Source organism: Nesoenas mayeri (assembly GCF_963082525.1).
Source record: "Nesoenas mayeri genome assembly, chromosome: 4".
In the NCBI taxonomy this organism is placed as follows: Eukaryota; Metazoa; Chordata; class Aves; order Columbiformes; family Columbidae; genus Nesoenas; species Nesoenas mayeri.
In genome coordinates, this window is record NC_137540.1 from 67923972 (window position 1) to 67948570 (window position 24599).

At 37.8% G+C, this 24599-nt stretch overlaps 1 protein-coding gene across 3 annotated transcripts in view; it reads right to left on the minus strand.

Moving 5' to 3' along the window:
- ADD1 (adducin 1) overlaps positions 1-24599 on the minus strand; it is a 62575-nt gene that overhangs the window by 19467 nt on the left and 18509 nt on the right. For all 3 annotated transcript variants that reach the window (XM_080343170.1, XM_080343169.1, XM_080343171.1), the window contains exons 2-10: positions 12635-12847; positions 11187-11349; positions 10001-10152; positions 6799-6879; positions 4946-5095; positions 3865-4008; positions 3650-3748; positions 3118-3294; positions 850-1101 (exon numbers count right to left, since the gene is read on the minus strand). In XM_080343170.1, coding sequence (XP_080199296.1) covers positions 850-1101; positions 3118-3294; positions 3650-3748; positions 3865-4008; positions 4946-5095; positions 6799-6879; positions 10001-10152; positions 11187-11349; positions 12635-12829 — 1413 coding nt within the window. In that variant the 5' untranslated portion in view covers positions 12830-12847. The remainder of the gene's footprint in view (positions 1-849; positions 1102-3117; positions 3295-3649; positions 3749-3864; positions 4009-4945; positions 5096-6798; positions 6880-10000; positions 10153-11186; positions 11350-12634; positions 12848-24599) is intronic.

Sequence of the window (24599 nt, forward strand, 5' to 3'; positions counted from 1 at the left end):
TTGCAGAATCTATCGATTAGTGCCTGCTGATGGCCTGAGCTGCACTTTAGTCATGCCGCACCCAGCTGATACTTTAGGAAAGACTTTCCATTTATGGCCATCTACTTACATGCAACACTACATGCAGAAGGCAGCTGGTTGTGAACACTCAGAGGCTTTGGGGTAGACAAAAGCACAGTAAACAGGACAGGAAGAAGAGCTAAGAAACTAGATAAGAAAAACTGCTTAAGGAAAAAAAAGCAATATTTAATATCCTCTGGTACATAGAAAGGGTTGAAAATTGCTTGCAAATTAAGTTGTGATAGGTAACAGAGGGTAGAAGTTTGATTATTTCTATAGATACTTGTACAAAAGACCACTGAATACTTAGTTTCGTTTTTCTTTTAACTGAAAAGCTTTCATGCAGATAGAATTAGTAGTTCCCTAACACAGCTGTCCTTAATTAAGCCATTAAAATGCAGAACCTATTCAGTCAAAACCATGATTCAATCTGGTTGGTCATTAGCTTGAAAAACCAAAAGAAAACTAGAGGCTCCAAAGTCTTAAGCAGTTTAAAGCATAACAAGCGAGATGATTTTTACAGCTCATGTCTAATCAAAGCCAAATTAAGTGGTTAGTAAAACAGATTTAGGTTTTTTATGCAAGAAAAAAGAAAAGAATTAGGAAAGTAATCTTTTTCTTCCCAAAGCCTCTAAGTGCCAGCCACCCCAAGTTGCTCTACATCATCTAACTATGAACAGTAAGGTAGGCACAGACCAAGCAGTTGGTAATACAGCTTGGCACGCAGACACCGGACGAGAGAGACTGCAGCAAGGGTTTCACGTGATCGTGTGTAATGTTCGTCCACACCTTAGTCTTCGACTTGGGGCTGCTGCCATTCTGCCCTTCTTCAGAAGCATCATCCCCTCGGCCAGAGTTCAGCCACCTTGTCTTCTCTCGCTGCTGTTTCTGAAAACTGTGTCTGAGGGGGGAGCAAGTGCCTGATTCGCCATCACTAGTAAAGGAGTAACCTGTGACACTAGCTGGAATCTCAACATCACTGTATTTTTTGGATTTCTCTCTCAGAGCAGGGCATCGATACGGATAGCCAGTTCTGTAACCCTGAAAAAAACAAAGCAAGCAAAGCAGCAGGATTAGTCTTCTACATCTCCAAGTTTTTCAACAGATGACTGAATTTTGGTTTGATCATTAGGCTTAACTGCAAAAACCATTCTCCAACACAGCCTTCTCTTTAACTGCTGTTCACCAGTTAGGGTGGACAAAGTCACGTCAAAGGTGGGTGACATGCAGTAATGAGGCTACATTAATATCCTTTCCAATTTAAGTCCAAATGAAGAATCCTGATTTTTCTTTGCACCATATTCCAGCTACTCATTTACACTCTTTTTTTTTTTTTTAAACTGCAATCAAATGTATTGACTGTTTCTCACAATTCTAAATCAAGGACATTAACATAAACATAAACCTGTATAACACAAAACGTAGGGCAGACTAGAAAGATCTCTTCTGCGTTCTGACATCTAGAGTTCAACAGACTGTATACAGGGGAAGACTTTAAGAATGTTACTTTTAGGTCCATAGTCTCTCCACTCCCTGATCTTCTCTACCTATATTGTTTTTCTCTCCTACTTCCTCTGAATTATATTTTGTTTCCATTTTACCTTCCCTCACACACTAGTCATGTTTTCCCCACTTGCTTCCATATTTTGCTCCGCATTTACACATACAGAAAGGATATTTAACCGTTTCTCTAAGAAGTTTCTAGCAGCAAACTATTTTCAATGTGGCTCAAAGAAAAACAGTGTGACTAGCCCACCTCCCAAAGCACTCAAATTCTTTAGAGATAAAGCTAGTTGTAAAGAAGCTTCAGCCCTGAGCATGTGGATGTAGCTTTCTTTGCAGAGTTTTCATGCATTAAGCACTGCTGAGTCATTATCTTGGCTGCTGCTCCACGTTTTAATGATCAAAACACATATTGAGTAATTATCTAACACCTAATGTAATTAACTATCCAATAAAACATATGGCTATATAACGGATGACAGAAAGCTGCTTTTATTGCTACATTCCTAGCATGTACAATGCAATTTTCTCTGTAATTTTGCTTCCTCTTTGCAATAAGAAACATAAAACTGGTATTCCCTAGAGAACGGAAAATCCAGCTGAAACTGCTGAACATACCAATCAGTGTTACACTGAGTCTGTTAGCCATTGTAAACTACATTAATAGTCTAATTATTGCTTACTAAAATAAATGAGAATTTTTCTATAGACTTAAGGTTATAACTGATCATTTTGTTTGATATTAAAACATTATGTAGTCAAATTATTTAACAATGCAGCCCATTTTTTTTTCCCTGCTACAGATAGAACACTGATCTAAGGGGAAAAAACCTAGTTATTTACTACATAGTAGATGTGGTGAACAGTGTTTTAAGATATCATTAGTGTGGATCCTGTGAGTGGCACATGCACCACATGACTGTGAAAACCACAGTTCAGTCTATAAAAGAAAAAGAACAATTAAATCACAAATCAGAAGACTATCTCTGATTATTACGGTGACCATACTTTTTCATATATTCATTACCACTGCGATAATGAAAGGTATCATCTTTCCCATTAAAGCTGGACAGCAAAAGTTGGTAGCTGGTCATTCATTACACCTGTGATGGTACCAAAACCATTTCATCTGAAGACTAATTTATTTGAAGTCTGTCTTTTGAGCTCTTCTAGTAGAGTCTTACAAAGTCAAATCGTGATGGACCCTGCTGTTTTACATATTTTGGGAGTGGATGGAACAGAGGGAACACAGACTAAGGAGCAGCAAGCACCACAGCTCTTCTGTTTGGAAGTGTCAAGTCACACAAGGATCCCCCTCTCATCTCACTGATAACTACCAGATTATGAATACACAGGTAAATCTGGCATCTGCACAAAGGACACCTGAAGCATTCTGTGACACTTTTCATGCTGTCTCCCCTCCTCAGACTGCAAGCTGCATAAACTATCCCAGCTATATATGCAGCCCATTCTTAACTAATGTCCCTTATTGCAGCTTTTAAAGGATTTTATATATTAAGATATGAAACAATTAGACAAAAAGGCCTGCCTTACCAGATTATCCAGCATTCGCATAAGAGCTTCAAATTCCTGTTCGCCAATCTGCCATTTTGGATGGGATACAGTACCCTCACCTGCTGGAGACTCAGGAGAACGAGATTTGGCTTTATATTTTCCAGGATCTAAAAGCACTAAGTTGTCAGGTCCACCTGCACTGGCCAGGGTACGCACCTTAAAAAGCAATAAAGTCAACTTTTAGTTTCTCAAGGAGGGGGGGTGGGAAGTGACCTCAGCAAAATAAAAGAAATAAGCTAAACAAATTAACAAATTTGTATAAATGTTGTCTTAAGGCTTTGAAAATACCTCTATTTTAACAGGCAGTATCTATCAAATCAACAGTTCTAATGTAGTATTTGAATATTGCTGGTTAAATCAATGTTTTCAATGTTCCCGTGTAATATAATGATTTCACAGATCACCGTGTTGGTTTAGATCAAGAGTTTAAGCAGTAAAGCACACAACTATTAATCTGTTTGAAGGCTAATATAGCAGACTGTATTATTAGATAACATGATAAAATTCTTACTTGAATTTCACAGGCAAGCACTAGATTATGAATATAGTAGAAAGCCTCCTCAACAGTCTCTCCAACTGACACCAAGCCGTGGTTTCTGAGAATAAGGACCTAGAGAGACATTGCAAAGGAAGTCAACAGCAGTAAGGCAACTATTTTCTTGCTCTTGACTAAAGAACATACCCTCACACACATACTTTTCTTTAATTCTAGATGTAAATACTGACCTTGCTTTTAGGCCCCAAATTCTTCTGAATAACCACCTTTTCTTCATCATCCACTAAAATCCCATGGTAGTCATGATAAGCTACTTCCCCCAGAGAAAGGGCTTCAGGTGAAATGGGCAAGAGACCACACTTCATTGCAGAAACCTGGGAAATATTAAAACAATTAACTTCTTGCAACAGAAAAAAAGGGGGAAAAAAGAATATATAATAGTGATAAGAACTATAATAAAACCCATTTATTACATATGCACATGACTGTACAGGCACACAAATAGTGGTCTTATGCTGCATCCCCAAAGTTTCACAACTTTTGGATTGGAGACAAAAGTCACCTTGATCTTGGATCTGACTCAGTATGGCTGCTTTTGCATGACATCAACACCAACATGAAAAGAATCAGAAAAAAAACCCCACACCCACAAAACCCAAACCCCAAAATCAATGGCATCCATCATTCCTTCCACCCCACATGGTGTTTTATTTTTTTCCTCCCTCCAAAAAGAAAACACTTAGCAATAAACTTTGACATAGGTAATTCTGCAGCTCTGAGGGTAAAGTTAAGGAACATTTTTAAAGACTACTCTATAATTCACAATTTTAGGAAATTAATAATTTATCTTTAAAATGGTTGTATCACTGCTGTTAACCAGTTAAAAAAAATTAAATCAGAAAGTGATCTTTGGAATTTTTTGGAAGTCATCCAGTTACTCTGTTTCAAAGAGGTAAAACTGACTTGTAACCAGTTGTACTAATGAGAGGTATTGGAAAAGTTCCAAACATTTAAGAAAACCTTGATAAATTGTGCTTTACAATGCCAATAAAATATAGTAAAGCTCTTAAGACTCACTGTCAAAAGATATGGTCTTTTGTGGTGAAGGACACAAATACTAAATCTGTATTTTCCAATTATAGAGCTCAATTTACTGTCTGACCACAGGAGGGTCTGATTGATTCAAAAAGAAGGCAGACTGAAAGGCTTTGTGCCCTTTAAAAAGGAAGCAAATCTATGATTAAGGGGTACCCAGCTACCTTCCAGTTGTTTGGGGTGGGGGGGACAGATGACAAACTAAAGCGTACTTACCGCTGCCCCTGCTGGTGTATGAATGTGAACAATGCATTTAACATCAGGTCGAGCTGCATAAATTGCAGAGTGCAAAGTAAAGCCAGCTTGGTTTACTCCCAAGTTGGTGCTTCCACGATCAACTACGTCTCCCTGAAGATTGACTTTAACCTGGGAAGGAAAAGAATGAGTTTCATAGATCAATCAAGACTGCCAAAAATCTGATTTAATTCAGCATCTACCACTGAAGCTCTAAAACCGTACTGTTCAGTATTTTATTTTAACAAGGGTCAAAATATGTACAATAAGGCTGTAGCTAGGTGACCAGGGCTCCAGCTTCAGATTAAGTTAATTGAAGGGGACATCAGGAACTATTGGATATGGCACAAGAAATCACTGCGTGTAACAGGCGACAGTGCAAGAAGCTGACAAAGTTACAGACAACTCTGTGACAAATGGCTACATTTCACGGAAAATTAGGGTGGGTTTATAGAAGAAACTTGCAAGCTCTACAGATACCTGAAGAAGAGTGTTGGGACCTTTTGGGGAGTAGGTTCTTGAAAGGCTAGCACCTAGGTAACCATATTACTGATATAATGTAAGGCTGAGATTGCCCAGCTGATAATATTATAAATACCGAACTTGGATATAAATGTAACCAAAGTGGAATAAAAGGCAAAAAGTAATTATGTATGGGAGAGAAGATGATCAAAGGAGTTTCAAAGTGGAGAAGGGAAGAACAAGCATGAGAGAAACAGAAAGAAAGAGGCAATAAAGGGCCGATCATGTAAGCAGGCTGCTGGTCAGCGTGCTCCTCTGGCTAAGCTATGTGCCTCATCGGTGTAGTTTATCTTCTTATTAAATCCTGCTGCTAGCTATTTGTTGTATGAACATGTTCTCTACTCTGTGTATAGCCATTTTGCTACCTTTACACAACCTTAATTCTCAAGGGACTTCACTCCTCATACAGAGATAAAAATCAGAACACCTTTAAAAAAACCAAAAAAACAAACAGCAAAACAGACAAAATACTCCCACAGCATGGCCCTTACCCTCTTCTAAAAATCTTGTAGTAACAAGAAAGAGCAGTTCTGTTTTCTCCATTCCCCTTCCTATAGCTTTTTCAAGTCAAGTTTTACAGGTGGTTAAGGTGGAGCTATGTAAGACAAAGCCAGCATTACAGATAGCTGAGGGGGAATATTGGGACCTTAAGGTGTCCAGAGCAACTCAAGTTTGAAATGTCACTATTCTGCACATACTTACCTCACCTCTCTGCTAAAGGTTACTTACCTTAGAGTAGCCAGGTGGAAAGAATAGTGTGAAAGTTTCTATTTTGTTTCAACATAGAGTCAAACGCATCTACTCAAGTTGCCTTCAGCAGCAGCATAGACTACACTGAAGATAAACACTCACAAAATGCTTCTGACTAGTTAACAGTTAAGGGAGTTGTGTCTTCAACTACAGCCATTAGATCTCAAAAACATAATCTATCTACACTCTCAGCTACTTACATCATTAAAAGATGGCAACTTATATCAGGCACCTGACACAATATCTCAAAATTGTAATTGGTTTGCATCGTTTATGTCTGAAACACACATCGTTTCCCTTGACAAGCCTGACTCAACAGCCAACAGCTTCCAAGGACACGATGTGGTTGGCTCTCCAAATGACACGGCGCCTCCTCACAGCCAGATCAACTGGAGACCTGGTGTGAACACGTGCAAAGACTCTCAGGGATATCTCAGCTGTACCCAAACAAATCGTGTTCAATAAAAGTACTCTAAACATGTAACACAGAGTAAAATATTCTCTAGGATAGAGCAGATTCAGCTATTCATATTTTGCAGCTGTGAAAAATAGTAACTACTCACCAGACTAGATGCAGTAACTTCACTATAGAGAAGTCCAAAAGGTACAATGAGGAAGTGCTCCTGCTCAGAATTCACTCTGGCCTAAGGTTAAAACAAGAGTAAAAGCTAGTAAGACTATTTTATTAAAGCATATAAGAAGGTCCAAAACCCAGAAGTCACTTGTACTTCCCGAGAGGCAAGCATGCCTGTAACATGTGCGATATGACTTCATGTATGCTGCAACAATCAATGTACAGCACAGTTAATTAACTCATATTGAACAAAACCAGATGGGAGGTACATGCCAGAGTCCTTCAGATTGGTGGAAGGTAGTAAATCAGTGGATCCTGTGGTAATGACAACTAGACTACTGCGTATAAAAGGAATGATACTGAGAGAAATGAGGAAAAAGTTACCTTTTTTTTTTTTTTAGAAAAATGAGTTTATATTTCCAACTGTATTTCTACCCTAGTAAAACAGGAGTTATGAAAGATAATGGAAGTGAGACAACGCAAGAATTTCGCACACAGATCTAAAACATCTTGATGCTGAGTTTCACCACTGATGCTGGTGCCATATGAGACAACTGTGAGCACCACAGCACACAACCATAACACAAAAATAATTCTGCCTTCAAACCATTCACATCTTGGGATGCATCTGTTTAAAGTCTGTACAATAAAAATTACAAGACAGCTAGGTAGTTTAGGTATGTCTCAATGGAGAATTAAAAGGCTTCATATATTTCACTGGACACGTGAGACAACTCCCTATCTTACTATTAGTATACCCAGTTTTTGTGGTGTTTGGCGGTTTTGTATTGGTTTTTTTTTCCTTCAATGTTTCTTAAAAATCCCATTTATTAATTTATTTACAAGACTTCCATTTCCGCTAAGACGTGGCTATTTTATGCTCCCTCATGTCTTCTACTACTTGCAACATTTAAATACATACATGCTTCGATATAGTTCTACCACAGGGAAAAAACTTCTAAAATTAGTAGTTGATCAGTCATCCAAGAGCTTCTAGTAGAAATTCAGCTTCCTTTACAATCAGTTGGTAACATGCTACAGCATAGGAGCCTTAAACTGCACCAGTTCGTTCACATTAACCTGTACTTTTATGGATCACTAAAACAGTTTTCCATTACAGAAGTGTAAATGACCTAGAAAACATTTTACTTATTTATGCAAGACAAAGAACAGGTATTATTCAAAATGCCCCAAAAGCTAATAAGAAAGCTCAACAGGAGGATAAACAATCAACAAGACACAAAACACCTCACTTTAGGATTAGATCAAATAAACAGCTCCTGCCCTTGAAGCAACCCAAAACGTGGTGAATGATGTATTGCTTCTGTAAACCTGTAATCTCAAATTCTGCGTCACCCTGGAGGCATCCAAGTTACTCTACATTATTGAACCTGACATGAAAGCTCTTGATGCTCTGTAACTCTGCTTCTGTGTCAGGACTACACCAGTCTGAACAATTCCACACAGCAGCTGCCAGTGATTGATAAGGATCCAGAAATGCAAAGATACTCCACCCAGTTCCCCAATATGCTCAGATTGGCATATGCTCTCATATCCTCACAATTCCTTTCTCCTCCAACACACAAGCCTATGCTCTTCACTAGAGGCTGCTGCATCTTTTCTCTTACTTAAGAAGTGCATTGGTAGCATTTAATTTGAAAGCAATCACCCAGTAATGAGAGCATCCACTCACAAAAAAACCCCCTGACAACCTAAACTCCAGCTCTGCATGAAGGGGTAGGCACTCACCACATTCCAAAGGAGTTCCTTACTACCATACTACTACTCAATGTATGGGTATACACAACCAAAAAAAGAGTATTTTGTAAATATAACAACCTTGCTCTAGATGAGCTTCTGAAGGTAAATTTACATCTATTAGTCACCTTTCAGAATGCTGCTCACTGGAGAATTTGTAAAAGACAGGTGAACTATGACTTGTGATTTGTCACTGGCAAACAGTTAACCAAGAGCTTTCCAGTGCCACTTTGCCATTCAAAATTGTCTGAAATATTTTCAGAATCTCATAGTCCAAGTGCTTTGATTGTCTTCCACCTGAATTCACATCACCGTTACCTAATCTTCCTGTGCTTCCCTCCACCAAAAGAAAGCAAACTTGAGGCACTCCACTCCAATCTCATGCCCCTACCTTAACACTTTCAAAGGCACGCCAGTTTTCATTACATCTACCTTTTTATCTAAACGCATAAACATTTCCAGGTCTGAACATGAAAGCCATCTCCAAACCTGCTTCCCTAGTTATATTCTTACTGCATTTGAGTCCCTTTTACAAAATCAATTCTCCTGTCACACATAAAAAGTCAGGGGGCACTACAGAGTTGTTTACAAAAACCAATATGTTGGATACGTTCCCTTACTAAAGGAACCACACAATCTAACCAACACTGCCTTGATGCCGTGCCTACCCATACCATTTATCATCTTCACCGGTTCACAAATAATACACCTTGAAATCTCAAAAAGCAGTAATAATAACATTACCATATCTCATTCAGACTGCAACTTGAAGAACTGAAAATACATAAAGGACAACCTCTGCTATGTAGGAAAAGAAACAATTCAGCTCTGTTAGGAAAACAATTGACTGGGTTGCACACCACAGTTGTGACTTCACTCACGAGATTCATGTTGATCATTCTTCTGGCATATAAAACCTCCTTGATTTGACCTCCATGTCATTACTTTTATGGGTGCCAGCAATTACTCAGTCACAAGGAAAATTGTTGGCACACTGCATTAAGCTAAGTAAATCACTCATGTTCAGAAGTACTATGGATTCTGTTTCAGAAAGTTGGTATCTTGAATAATAAAAGTCAACTTAATGACTAATGAGACATCTGCGTACTTAGGAAGGAAGCTTGCAGAATAACATATAAAATTATGCAAAGCATTTAAGATACTAAAAGATTGAGTCTTTGAGCAATCTTAATTTCATTATAACAACTTGCATGTACACTCTCTTAAGACTCTATTCAGGCTATGGTAGTTGACATCCAAGCTGTTCCAGTTCTTATTCTTGAGATGCAGTGACAAATCTCTTCACTATTATACTGCTTTCAATACCACTTTGCTCATCTTCCACACAAAGAGAAAGTGACACATGGGGGAGGGAAGCAATTCTCTTGTATGTTAAAACAATTGGCTCAGTTATCTGTTGATTCAATACTCACTGTTATATGATTGTAAATAAGCTGAGACCAGCCAAAGAGATCTGCTAATCTGTAGAAAGCTGCCAATTTACATCGCAACAACTTCTCCCCTTTTTCATAAGCAATGGAATCTGATCCTCTCAGATCATTCACTGGTGTCACCATCCCAAGACCTGAAAAGGGATGAAAAAAGCACATGGGGGTTTGTGTTCAATATCAGTTAAAACACAGTGACACATGTCACTGTTTTAGTGGTTGTCCTTACCAGTTTATATCAACATATTAACCTAAGAAACGGATAACAAACTTGAATTACTATAATGTCATAATTTGTATCACACAAATGTAATGATAGTCTCAGACAAGGTCATTTATCTTCAGTAGACTCAGCATTTGTTTCCTTCCTTAATATTCATTAGTGTTAAGGTGACAGTGCCTTCCTTAGCAAAATATTTTCTTTTCTGTTTCAAACTAATAACAAACTTCATTGTTAACAGAAAAATGTAACTGCAAATATTTCACTTTTCTCGAGTGAATTTGACTTGGTATTCCTGAAAAGGAGAATTATACACCTAAAAATATGCACAAGCTAGAGAGAGGAAGATTATGGTAAATAATTACAAATACTGTAGTTCTATTTACAGTGCAATTAGAAATGTGGTTAAAAGCAGAACAAGGCTATGCTACTGTCTAAACTACAGATTGTGGAGTACAGGCAAGGATTTATATTATCTTAACAAAAAAGCTGCGTGTATATGCATTTGCATATTTTGTTTTTCTTTGTTTCGCATAGCTTCACAGAAGAAAGCTGCAAACAGCATTTCAATGGCAAAAATAATTCGTTTCTAAATAACCTCATTGTTACTAGACTACTAACGAGCATTTAATTTTCCTGCATGTGGTAAACATTAGCAATAGTTAAATCTTTAAATTTTTTACTAGTGCTGACTTATCAGACTGATTTTTTCAATTAAGATACTATACTTGAAATAGCTTTTGATATAAATTATAGACATGAATCACATTGCATAACACTGTACCATTTACAAACTAATCAATTCGTTTTACGTTTGCAGTGTTCCTGTGAGCAGAACAGGGTATCATTTGAACTTCACAGCATTTTTTGTTTTATTCACACTGTCTTCACTCTAAGCCTTTCAAAATATAAAAAAAAGAATTCCACAGTCATAAGTCAAGGTGCACTCACTCATGTTCAATGCAGCCATTCCGCCCTGTGGTGCTGCAGGGTAGACATTTGGTACGTTCGTTGTCATGAAATCCGCAATCTGTTGTAAAGCCAATAAACCTGTTGGGTTCTTCCCCTTCTTAAATTGCTCCTGGATCATAGATTCCAGCTCTTCGCAAAAAGCCTAGAAACAGGGCATTGCATGTCGTAAGGCATGTTAAAATGAACTTCAACCTTTCATACACAGCTTCTTTTTAGCACTCAGATGGTCCTAGAACTCTTCTGAAAAACAGCTCAGGGTAGAATTACTGAGTGCATACTGTTACTTGAAAATATTGCTCCCTGGTGCTCCAATGATAAGAGTCATTTTTTTTAATGAATGGAAATTCCAGCATTGTCTTTTCAAGTAACGCCAAAACTCATTGAACCTACTCATGGATTTCTGAAGAAGGAGCAGGATGTACAATTGACTTTAACACAAAACATGAAAGGAAAAGTAGCAGAACGAGAAAAAAGAAGGAAAATTATCTGTGTGGCTGATGGGACGGTGAGGTAAGAGGCATCCAGGACCACAGGAAGGAATAGGCATTAAGTTTTTAAAACTATTTTTTTCAAAAAGGGTGGTTTACTTTTTTCCTGGATGTTTTGGGGTTTGTTTTTTTTGTTGTTGTTGTTGGGTTTGTTTGTTGGTTTGGTTTTTTGTTGGTTTTTTTTAACTCTGAAAGGAAGAAAACATTTTTCTACTATTGCTGGTAGCTGCTGCTTTTGACAAGAACACAGGAATTTGTACCAAAAGAGATGCATTCCAATCGTCAAGTGAATCCAAATGAAATTGGTTGATTTCGAATAGAAAAACTGTAAATATACACCACTACATCCCTATTCTTAACAAAGTCATGTCCTGAAGCATTTTGTATCTCAAGTTACCCATCAGTTATCACAAAAGGAACAAATGTTATGAGAGAAATTTTGTTTTGTGCACCTACTCCCTGAGGGAAACATCTTCAATATTAAATTTCAATCATTCATAGTTATTATTGTGCAACCTTTCAGAAAGAGATGTATAAGAATATTTCATATGTCAGAAACATGCAGGAAAAGCTCAGCACAGGACAGACCTGCCTTGTACCATCTACTCTGAGAAGAGTTACTTAATTTAAATGAATACTAAATATATGAAACAAGAGAAAAACTGTCTGACCAGGACTAGATAGACGACATGAAAAAATGTTGACAATTACGCAGGAAATTCTGAAAGCAAGACTAAGGAGCTGCGTCATGAATGGACAATAAAAATTCAATCAGGTAATATGAGGAAAAATTAGATGACAACTAGGATACTTTAGAAGAAAGGCCAACCAGAAAAAAGATCAAATGGATCTACCACAAAATTCTCCAATTCCATAGAGATACTAAAAATAGAGATAATAAATTTATCACTTTAAAGATGGTGCATTTTCTTTTCTTACTGGGCTTTGAAGAATCATGGAGACTCTCTTCTTCTGTTCCATCATGTTAAAATCCTGGCGAAGGTCAGGTGCCATATTCCTCTCTCTCAAATAATCTGGATTGTTTTCATCAACTCGATCAAAATACCTCTCCTTATGAGGGGCTGTTGTTGGAGGTGGTGAAGTCACCACCCCCACACCAGAATCACCATTCATAGCACAGTTTTAAGGAACCTGTGAAGAGAAAATAGAGAAGAGGAATAAATCAAGCAAGCAAGGAAATAATAAGAACTCCATGTTTCTTGTTTAATAGTTCAAATCCACCTAAAACTAGCATGGCTTCCCAAAACCAGAAACCATGTCTATGCAATTGGCTAGCAATATTTTAGAGGAGAAAAAAAAATGAAAAATACATTAGAAATAGGCTAACACGTATGCCAAGTGAAATATGCCACATATGAATATGCTACACCAAACTCATGCAAGAGTTCCTATTTAAGCTACCTCCAGTTCTTCAAGGTCTCTACATAGCTTGATTTTCAGAAGCATGAAAGTCCTTCAGACCTTCTCACAGACAATGACAGAGAAGTTCAAGACATGTGAAGTCTTAACTCACTGGTTTGGTTTTGTTTCTTTTACTTAAGAAGTTAAAGCAGACAGAATACTGCATAAATCAGAATTTAAATCAGGATATTACACATGTTCATTAGTATGAGGAATCAACCCCACCAAAACATGCCCAGATTACAAACACATTTCTGGAGACAAAACTCAGAAATACTGACTCTACAACCTGAAGCATGTTTTTCGCAAATATATTTATTTCTGGTTCATTCAACACCACACACATCACTCCATTAGTATGCCAGTTTTGGAATCTGGGAAGCACACACACAAACACAGCCCCCACCCACTGGCCAAGGTTCATTTCAGTTTTACATGTTGTAATCAGCAATTGTGTGTATCTACCAGAAAAGCTGAAAACTCATCTGGTATTGCTCATACGCACATTCTTCTTTCACTCACAAGAATCCCTTTGTGTAACATTATCCCAGTTTTCTGGGCCCAATATTACAACCTTCATTCCAACATCCTTTTCAGGAGATGTTTTGAAGCCTTCCACTGACAAGGCAACAGTTTAATAAAGCCACCCTTGCAGCACCTTGAGACTTAAAACTCTGATTCCTGATCATCCGACATATCATATTAAGCTTTGTCAGAAAAGATCTATTTTCTTTGCATGTTGTACATGATTAAACAAAATGTCACTAACACAAACTGTACTTCACTGAACGGTAATAAGAATATTTAACTCTGAATGGCTTGCTAATTCAGCAAACTGAAATTATTTAGATTATACACAAAATACACAAGGTTGAAATCACTTGCCATCATGACATTTACCAACTTTAGTAAGAAAATGAGCCAAGAAAATGTAGTGGGTCTTTTCCTAGAGATGGAAGAATAGATAAAGAGAACAAAGCAGCAGAATCTAGTAATGCCAGCCCAGTAATGTGGAACAGACTCATTTTAATAATACTGATTTAGATTATGCATCTTCAGCTTTGCAAGAATTGGTACCATTAAAATCTGGTGATATTATTAAGTCATTGCAATTCTTTTTTGCTATGTAGAAGGAAAGGTTGTATGCATTCTCATTTAAGTAATGATTAATCTTTTACATGCTATAACTAGTAAATTTTTTAATATATGTATATTTTCTTTTACTTTTTTTATATTTTTCTTAGTGACTCATCTTGAACTGTACTTGCTTGTGGATTTTAATCTGATTAGAAATTTACTTGTGTATTTATTAGCTACAACCACCTCAGATGTGGATGCACACAGAAAAGGTAAGTTTACATAAATTATTTTGAAATGCAGATTATGTTGAAATCATTGCAGTGAAGAAAATTATCTACTTCAAGACTTCACAATTACCAGATCTCATCCTCTTTAATTCTTATATTATAAAACAAGTTTCAAAACTCAACTGGTTTCTTATTTCAGATGGAAAAAAAAAAAAAAAAAATCACTAAACTGAGACAGTGTGGCAGAATGCAAACCTCTCTCTCTCCCCCTCCCTCCTTCAGTATGGACGGAGTAGACACATCTCCATCTCTCTCTGCTACTTGAGGCTAACAGCTGCTTTTGTTTGGCCCCAGAGCAACCTGGCCAGGGCCATTAGGAGAAGGGAGTGCCCAGGCGCCAGTGAGCCACTGGGCACCTGCGGCCAGTGTGGGGGATGTTTGGAGGCTTCGGGGCACCCACAGCCAGTGTGGGGGTGCAGAGAAGCTACTAGAATACCTACAGTCAGACCTGATCAGCCAATATAAAAACGGGATTCTTGTCGAGACTTCCACCCATTGTCGCGGGTCTCTCGGAGCATGAGTGAGATGCTGCTGCCGAGAGCCCCCCTCCCCGGGATGGAGACTCCGCTTGCCTTGCTGCCACAGGTGTGAGTAAAACTTCTCGCAGAATTGCGAGTATATTTATACTTTCCGTGCACATTTGCATGTGTAACTTTCCGTGCTGAATATTAGCACGTGTAAAATTAATCCTCGAAGAATTGCGGGTGTATTTTCCTTCCGTGCACATTTGCATGCGTAACTTCCTGTGCACATTTGCATGCGTACTTTCCATGCTTAATACAAGCACGTGTACTTTCTGTGCACATTTGCACGCGTAACTTTCCGTGCTCCGTACGAGCACGTGTATAAATTCTTTCCTCGCACAATCGTGAGTGTATTTTCCTCCCGTACTTCCACGTAAGCACATGTAATATTCCATGCACACTTGCACGTGTAAGTAAATTAACCCTCGCAGGATTGCAAGTGTATTATAAATTTACCCTCGCAGCATCGCGAGTGTACACTTCCCGTACTCACTACGAGTATGTGTATCTCTTTAAAAATAATTCCACACCGTGTTTAGGCAAGTGTGTACTTCTCTGGGACTCAGGGACGGCTCCGGCATTGTTTTGAGTGAAGCCACGTGCATGCACACTGTGGACCACCTGTTGTATTAGTTGCTGCCCTTTAATAATTTTCCTCAACTGATATCCGAACCTTTATTTAAGTCACTTTGGAGTGCTAAAACCCTGTTTCTCACTGGTTTAATAAAAGTTGTTTTGGACCCTGTTGTCCCTTAAACTAACCTCGGGGTGCCTCTGTGACAGACAGTTAAACACAACAAGCAAAAGAGAAGTATTTTCCTTGACTCTGAAGAGGATACTACTATGAGGATCTCTGTCACCACTTAAGACACAGGAGTTCTGGATGCTCAGTGATTTCCACCCACTGAGTTGCTAAATAAACACACACACAGACACCTCTGCACTGTTTAAAGGATTTAATTTTAAACCAATCAGTTTAGGCTTTAAAAGTCATAGTCAATTTTTTTTTTTTTCCTTTAAATCAGCACATACACACATCTTTATTACTATAATTTATTTTAGTTACTAGCTTTCCTCCACCCTGGAAGAAATACAAGCTAATTCTGCATCTTGTGTGTGCCTGAGCAGTCTTATTTAAAGAACAGAGACCTTATCACTGTCTACAACTACCTGAAAGGGCGCTGTAGCATGGAGGGTGTTGGTCTCTTCTCCCAAGTAACAAGTGATAGGACAAGAGGAAATGGCCTCAAGTTGTGCCAGGAAGGTTCAGATTGGATATTAGGAAAAAATTCTTCACAAGAAGGGTTGTCAGGCATTAGAACAGGCTGCCCAGAGAAACAGTGGTCACTATCCCTGAACGGGTTTAAAAGGCATTTAGATGAGGTTCTTAGGAACATAGTTTAGGTCTAGAATTAGGTTATGGTTGGACTCGATGATCCTCAGGGTCTGTTCCAGCTGAAATGATTCTATGATTCTAAGAGCGTAGACAGATCTGCAAACATAATTTTGTACCTAATTATTTACTCTTACTTTCAGAGTCACAAATGCTATTTCCAGATGAATTACATACATCATTACTTATCCTCACTGTTTCTTACTCAAACCAGAAGGAAGCTGGTCCCTAACAGCCTGCACAGGCAACATCAAAATGGGATCACAGTGTTTTGCTGAAGTTGTATTACTCCTTCACTCCAGCATAAGATTGGAAGTCAAGAAGGTCCTGGGAAGATATTACTGATTCATCACTATGTAGTGGCAATAATGTAACAGTAAATTCAATGTTTAACATTAAGTGATCATTTCATATCTAAGGTTAAATGTCAGTTTCATAGTTCATTTTGTAGGTACCCAGAATTAATGGCATCTCCTCCCCAAGGTCTAGTAATGAACTGTTTTACGACAACTGTAATAGTAATTGTTTATTTTAATGTCTGTCAGCTACTGAGGTAGAGGTATTGATTTTTGAATTAGAGACATATGTGTTCAAGAACATTTTGCACAAGCCATTGGAATTTATTTATTACTTTCTTCGGAAGATCCTTTGGGAGTAAAGGCAAGATGAACTCTCCAGTAAGAGCTTCAGTAATATGGATATGAATAAATAAAAGGAATCTGAACGGTTAAGCTGAACACACTCTGGGGAATGGCAATAGTGCTAAAAACTGGAAAGTCACACTGGAAAGATTACAATAGGCTGCCCAGACAGTAAAAAAAAAATTAAGACCATCTTCAGACTCACAACTCTTCAGCACAGCCAGTTTCTTTACAGTGTAGTGTACAACAGCCCCCAAGTAAGATAAACTAATGTCAAAGGACTTTTTGCCATGATAAGTGTTTCTATACGAGAGACTGTTGTAACACAACTGTGTCAGAAAAAGCCACACCCTTAACTGAAAAAGCCGTGTCTGGAAAACTAAGAGCAGAAAAAGCCCTTTGCTCCAAAGCAGCTATTTTGAAATATGGAGACACAGTCAGAGGGAACAGCATCTATTATTGGGGAGGTGGAATAATAAAATCTAAATCACGCCTTATAGTAACTGAAACAATTAGATCCATTCTTCTAATACATTTGTACATATAAAACCTAGAAATTTTGATAAACCACATCAGAGGAGATCCACCAAGCCAAGTCACAGCATGTAGTATTTACCACAGGGTACACATATATGTGGGCAAGTACTATGAACAGGTTGCTCATGAAACACATTTTTGGTCATGAAACCAGCTTCATGGGGTTCATAGCACATTTACAGGGCACTGTTTAAAAAAACCTTCTAAAACATTTGTATTAATACTTTGGGTTACTTTTATCTTTCAAAATTCTTCTTTCCCATCCTTTGCTAACGCAAGCAACTTTCATCACAGGATTCACCTAAGAGGAAGTGGTGTTATAGAGTTCAGTTTAAACAAAACAAAAGTTTTAGAACAGGAATACAGAAAAAAAGAAGAATGTCCATTTCTAAAGAGCTTATATTCCTCAGTACTCAATATGTAGAGTTAGATAATGCAAATATAGTTAAATTAAAACAGGTAAGACAGTGAATAATACCCAATAAGAATCTACAGTAACTTACAGGCACAGTAAAAAAAACCTTAAATCTAAAAAATTATATCAAATAATTTTTAAAAACCCAACAACATTGGATTTGAGCTGGGATCTCACTGTAGTTATTAAACATAGTTAAAACTTTAATATTAAACTAAAATCAATACCAGGAATTTGGGACAGATCTGTTAGTTTATAGGTTCAGTCTCTCACCTGAATCATCATCATAAATATCACGTGAACCTTGAGAAGACTTAAGATGTCTCACAACATATACACTAGCAGGGACCAGCTAACTACATTTCTTGGAGGAAATGAATTTTTGCTGTCACCTAAAACACTGGTTTTGTTTTGTAATAACTTGCAATGGGATATTTTTTGCTCCTCCACACTCAGAGGAAATTGTTTTGACTAAGGTTGCAGTCAATGGGATTTGATCTAAAGCCTCACTGCCACCAAAGGACTGAGCACACCTCTTCACCCCAATTCAGCTTTAAATCTACTGAGGTCAATTCAGAATAACAATATACTCTGAGAAGCAGGAAGAAAGTTGTGACAATAACACAAGAGAACGTAAAAGACTTCTAAAAAATTCAAAATACACAGCCAACCAAAAGGCAGCAGCTGCAAAACCAAACAAAAAACACACAAAACAAACAAACCAACCCAAACTACAGGTTTTGTTGTTGTAGTTGTTTAAGTTCAGGAGATTTATCTGGTAAAAAACTTACAAAATCAAGTAATTTCAGAGAAGAAGAAACACAAAACAAAAAAACCTGCCTTGTTCCTGGTAGCTTACACTCTCTAACATACAAGCAGAACATCTTTATAGGACTTTGTGTCAAATATGTCAAATGAGCAGCAGACTTCTCCACTGTTGATACAATCCCAGTCACTAGCAACAAAGACTGAGGGCATCCATTTCCAGAACGTATAGCTTCTGAAACCTATTCTGACTATGATATAGTAATGTGCTTTGTATCCGTTTTATTCTGACAGCTCTTTCAACAAGTTCTCTCCTTTCACACCAGAACTGTCACTAAGTCTAGCAGAGGTGAAAACAGGTTTGACAGGAAGTTACTGCGGAAGGGACAAGGGTGTAGTCAAACAAAATAAAATAAAACAACTTGTTTTCTTTACTGTTGTGCAATCAGGTGTCTTCAAGGAGTAAAAGGTTTGTGTAAGGGACAAATCAGACAATGTGATGGTAAAGGCAGGGAAGGGAGCTCTAGTTAGAATGCAAACAAAAAAAGGACAGGGAAAGAATAGAGAGAAGACAGTATTTTACGAGCCACAAAAGAGTGTCAGAGGGACTGCTAATCTGCAGAGCTGCAATTCCTGCTCTGGGCAGTTGTGAGGTGAGAGGGAGGCATCGTGAACAGAGTTCACCTGAAAACTGAGTTGGTGGGGAGATGACAAGGAAGCAGAACACCCACCTGTAGAAAATAGTTACATTATCACTTGGTATCTGAAAAGAAACACAACTGCTTATAAATTTGCACTGCTATCACTTCACTCAATATTCTGGTACTTTCTGTATTTTTTCCAATTTTCCTTTATTTTAGAATAACCTTTGCCAAACTTGCCCTTTAAAAAGCAATATAACCTTGTAATAGGGAAATTATTTATGATTTACACTACAGTTTCCGTCATTTGCAGTAAGAACATTTTGGCACCAATGACACTGGATTTGGTCTTGTCATTTCAAATGTTTCCTACTGAACTTTTAAAAGGAAAAACTGGAGCTATCTTAGGAAGTCTAAGAACAAAGAAGGTAAATGATGACTGCACTACTTACTGGACAACATACTTAACATCACGAACAATTAGATTATTTTTCAGCAAATGTTCCTAGCTCACGCATCTTCAAAATTTCCTTTGCTCTTTGTTTTCAAACAGGAAGAGACTATTTCACAAACAAGAACAGCTATTTAGCTTGTACTGAATGCAGGCACCATCATCTTATTTATTAACAGAGATGCTGCAAGCTAAATACAGGACTCCAAAAATTTAGAGAAATTAAACGAAAAGTTTGTTGGACTAAAAGTATTGCATTCTGTATCTGCAATATCATGCCTTAGTATCTAGGGCAGCAGTTCAAGAAACAAACCATGCTAGAGAAGAATAAGAAAAACCAACCAACCAAAAACCAACTAGGCCAAGTCACAAAACTTCCTTGAAATGCACCTGATTTGTCAGCAATTATTTCCTATTTTCACCTCCTCCAAAACACCAAAATCAGAAGCCTAGGCCAGTGGGCTGTGAGTCATCACAAGGTTGCATTACAGAACTGGTAAAAACTCATTTGGGCAAAATCGAGGCCCCAGACCATACGAAACAATGAGCATTTTAATCAGCTTTTAAGACACAGTATTACTGGTATACTGAATGTCATCAACATTTCTTACATTATTTCCAACACTTACATTTTTTAAATGTCTTTAAATGGTCAGGAACAAAAAATAAAGCTAGAAACTTGCTTCAAGCTAGACATGAAATCATAACTACTTATGAAGGGCAAGAATCTGTATAACAGAACTGTCAAAACAGCAGTTGCCATAGGCCTTTCTCCAAAAAAAACAACCCCCCAAAAACCAACTCCACACACAAACAAAGAGGTTGCGAAGTATGTATCTTAAGAAACAAAACTTCAACAAGTACTTTTGGTAAAGCACAGGGGTAACTATGTGAGGTGGTAGAATAACGTAAATACCCATTAATAGATTTACCAAAGCCAACAGTCACACTGTATATGTAACACAAAGAAACTCTCTGCCTAAGTATCTTAAACCATACACACCTTAAGCTTTTATTCTGAAACCCTAAGAGCTCCACAAATCTATCAGAAAATTTCCAAGCAAATAAGAAAACAGGAATTTCACCAATGTCTTTTGCATTTCTCCAGGCACACTGTGAAAGTATGAATTCTGCAAACTATCATACATTTTTCCCCTGTGCCTTAGCAGAGGAGCACCAGTGGTATCGGGTGGTAATGGCAGGGAGCTACTTTTCACTACTTTGGTGTCTATTAGCCCCCAAAATAACTCCATACACTTCAGTGAAAAACATGGCCTTCAATGCCACGGTTCAGAGCAGTATCATGACTTCGAGATTAATTTATTTTATGAAGTTGCTCCAGCAATGAGACTGAAAACGAATTTGCTGCACATTGAACCTGGACTTAAAGAGCCCCTCAAATGAGTCTTCATAATTACGCTGCCAAGTAAAAACCTGCCAAATACCGCAGAAGTTGATTTGTCTGCAATTTTATTTCAGAACCCTGAATTCCAATTTGAAGAAGCTTCAAGTAAAAACCACAGAGAATGATGTAATTAATAGTGTAATATCACAAAACGCAATTTAACACAGCTAATGCAAAGGAATACAACTGGAGACAAAAATTAAGCCAGAATTACTCAGTGCTGGGAAGGCAAGATTAGAACTGAATTCAGGAGCCATCACAGATCACTATGGAGGAATTGCAAAAATTATGCGGTGGTGAAGTGGTCTTCTATAAGCATAATATAAAATAAAGACCATTAAGCAGCAAAATTATCTTCCCTAACTTTGAAAACAAACACAAAAACCCCAAACAAAAAAAACACAACACCACCACCACTGCGATATTATTTCTGGTTCTAATATATACATGTCAAAAAAAGACATGAAATATCAGGGCTCCAATGATGATCTAGAGGGTAGAAGACAAACTTGTAGGGATTAGTAGCTTGACCTATTTGGTTACCCAGAAAGGTTAACTGGTCACAGAGGTGACAGGGTCTCTCAGTCCTGCTAACAAAAGTATGGACAGATTTAACACTTGGGAGTGAGTATCAGAGACATTAGCCCTTGAATAGAGATGGCAGTTTCATAACTATATATACACAATATTGAGTCAATAACTCTGCTGTGAAAATCCTTATAAATCACAAGTTTTAATCCAACTTCCAGAATACGTTCTACAGAGTCTGCACTGAGATTAGTCCCATCTGCTTCTGAAATCTATGAATCTGCCCTTCCTTCTTAGGCTTTGGGAAAAATAAATTCCCACATGCACAATATGCTCATGTTATTTGCAGCTTCCAAAGCACTTCTAGTATTCTAGCACTTTCTAGTGCCTTTTTTTTTTTAAATAGCACCTTCCTCTGCTGGTAGGTTGGTGACAGCTGGAGACTGAATGTCACATAGAAGGCACAAGTACTCAGAGACAGTACCAAAAATCCTCTTAATCCTTCTCCTACACTCAGGTCAAACTGATCAGACTTGCCATCAGGACAAATTTTCCCTCTGATCAGGTGGGGTATCTCTTACTATTTTTAAATGTTCTTCTGCAGCATTAAGTGCAAATCTCCTACATGAATCATTCACTACCTGACAAATTTCAGTGACAAAAAAAACTACATGTCCCCAAATACCTCAGCTTGTCTCACAAGCTTCCTTGATGCATTCAGTAGTCTAGTGCACTTGAAACAGAATTGCTTAAGTTCGTGTTGTTATTTTTGTGGTTCGGTTTTTTTTGTTTGGTTGGTTTGTTTGGGGTTTTTTGGTTGTTGTTTTTATTTATTTCGGGTTTTTTTAGTGACATTCAACAACCTGTAGAATAAAAAGGGTTGCATTGGAGAGCTGGTCTCTCTGTGCCTTACTGACAAAACAGAACAGAAAACATCAGTGACAAGGATTTTTTCCAGCCTGCTTTATTGCTACATTAAATTTCATTACTGATGCCACAAAGAATCGGCTACACACACCAGTCAGTACTACACAAGAATGAGTCACATTTCATTTTCATCTTCTGGTTGTGCAGAAGGTATCTGAGGTTAAGGTAGTCTAAGATTCAAATATTTTCCACCACTAACATTCACGGATGGTACCAGTACCAGATAACAAATGTACAGTTATTTTTGCCATCAGGGTCATAAGTACATACAAAGAAAGAGGTTTAACCCAAATACTGCTTATTTTTAGTTTTCTGTGAACCCACATGCACTTCCCAAGCCTCATGCCAAACATGCCAATAAGCCAGTGCCCTCAGATTTTTGAACACAGGTCAAATCAGAGCACTAGCTTTCCAAGGGCAGGGCCCCAGCTTTATCCAATGAGTATTTAGAAAGCTTGAGACAAACTGATCACCATGTCTGACCCAAAAATGAAAACTGGCCACAAGCTGAAATTACAAAAGCTGCTACACTTTTAATTCCAATACCAAATTTGTGGAACACACAAATACACATAACAGTTTCTCAAAGAAAGTTAAAGTTGACCAAAGCAAAATTAGATGTTTAATTTGCCAATGTAATAAATCAGGTAAAAAACTTCCATAATTTTCACATACATGTATATGAAATCAGATTTTCCTAGGAAACAGTATGCTTTAAGTCATGAAAGTCCCCAAATTGCTTAGCAGAATACTCCTCGCAGTCCCCTGCAAGGAAAGCCATCTGCTTACAGAGGCAGCAACTTACCCAAGAAGAGTCTAATGCTGCTTCACAGAACAGCAAGTTCAAGGAGATGTACAGTGACTACACCAGTAGTTTTTGACAGAAATGAGACCCAGGGCAAGACCCAAGATCAAGGACAAGGTTTTACTACTGTCCATCTTAAATTTGGGATTGCTTTCAACACAGAGGGTCAGGAGAAGAGTGCCCGGCACAGGCTCTTCCCACAGCCGTGCGGAGGCTGCGGCGCTGTGTGAGAACTGTGCGGTTCACAAGCAGCTTTACCGGCAGGCGGAAGGCTCCAGAGCTCACTTGAATGCAGGACACAGTACAAATTCCAGGGTGTCTAAAGGAAAGTCACACACATGCTCTGGGTGCAAAGGGAAGAAGAAAGCGAAATTTTCTTCTTCTCTCAAGATCTTCTTTTGACATCAAGATTCAGTAAACTACGCGAAATGAACAAGGCCCTTCCACTATGCAATATGACCACAATAGCACGGTTTCACTTTTCCTGTAAGGTTTTATAATTAATATTTTCTGATAGCACTACCTAGTCAGTGCTACCTTTTTTTTTTTTTTTTTTTAATATAAAGGGCAGTGGACAATCTGAAATTAGACATTAAAATCTAACTTTATTAAAATGCTTGTTAGCATTTTCAAAAAGGCTACATACCAGATCAGTGCCTGGGGAAAAAAAAAAAGGCAAAAAAGACCCCACTCACATATCCAATGCTATCACACATGTTAAAAAAAAAAACCCTAAAAACTTACATTTAAAATTTAAATTATCTTTACCATTCACTACTGTTGAAGCCACTCAGGAGCTATGCTTTCAAAAAGTGCTGACCACAACAAAAGCTCCTACAAATGAGAGAAGAAAATAAAACTCATTTTTAAACAGGAACATCGATACTTTAAAAATGCAAGAATTTTCAGTAACTTTAGGTATTCACATCTAAAGTATTAGTGTTATGACGCATAAAGGATCAACTGAAATGCAGCAGTGCATAGGCAAAGTGGCCCCATTTTGGCCAGGATCCAGTTATTTTTATGGAGACTGAATAGCAAGGGATGAGATTTCTGAAATGTGTTGGCAACAAACAGAACGAT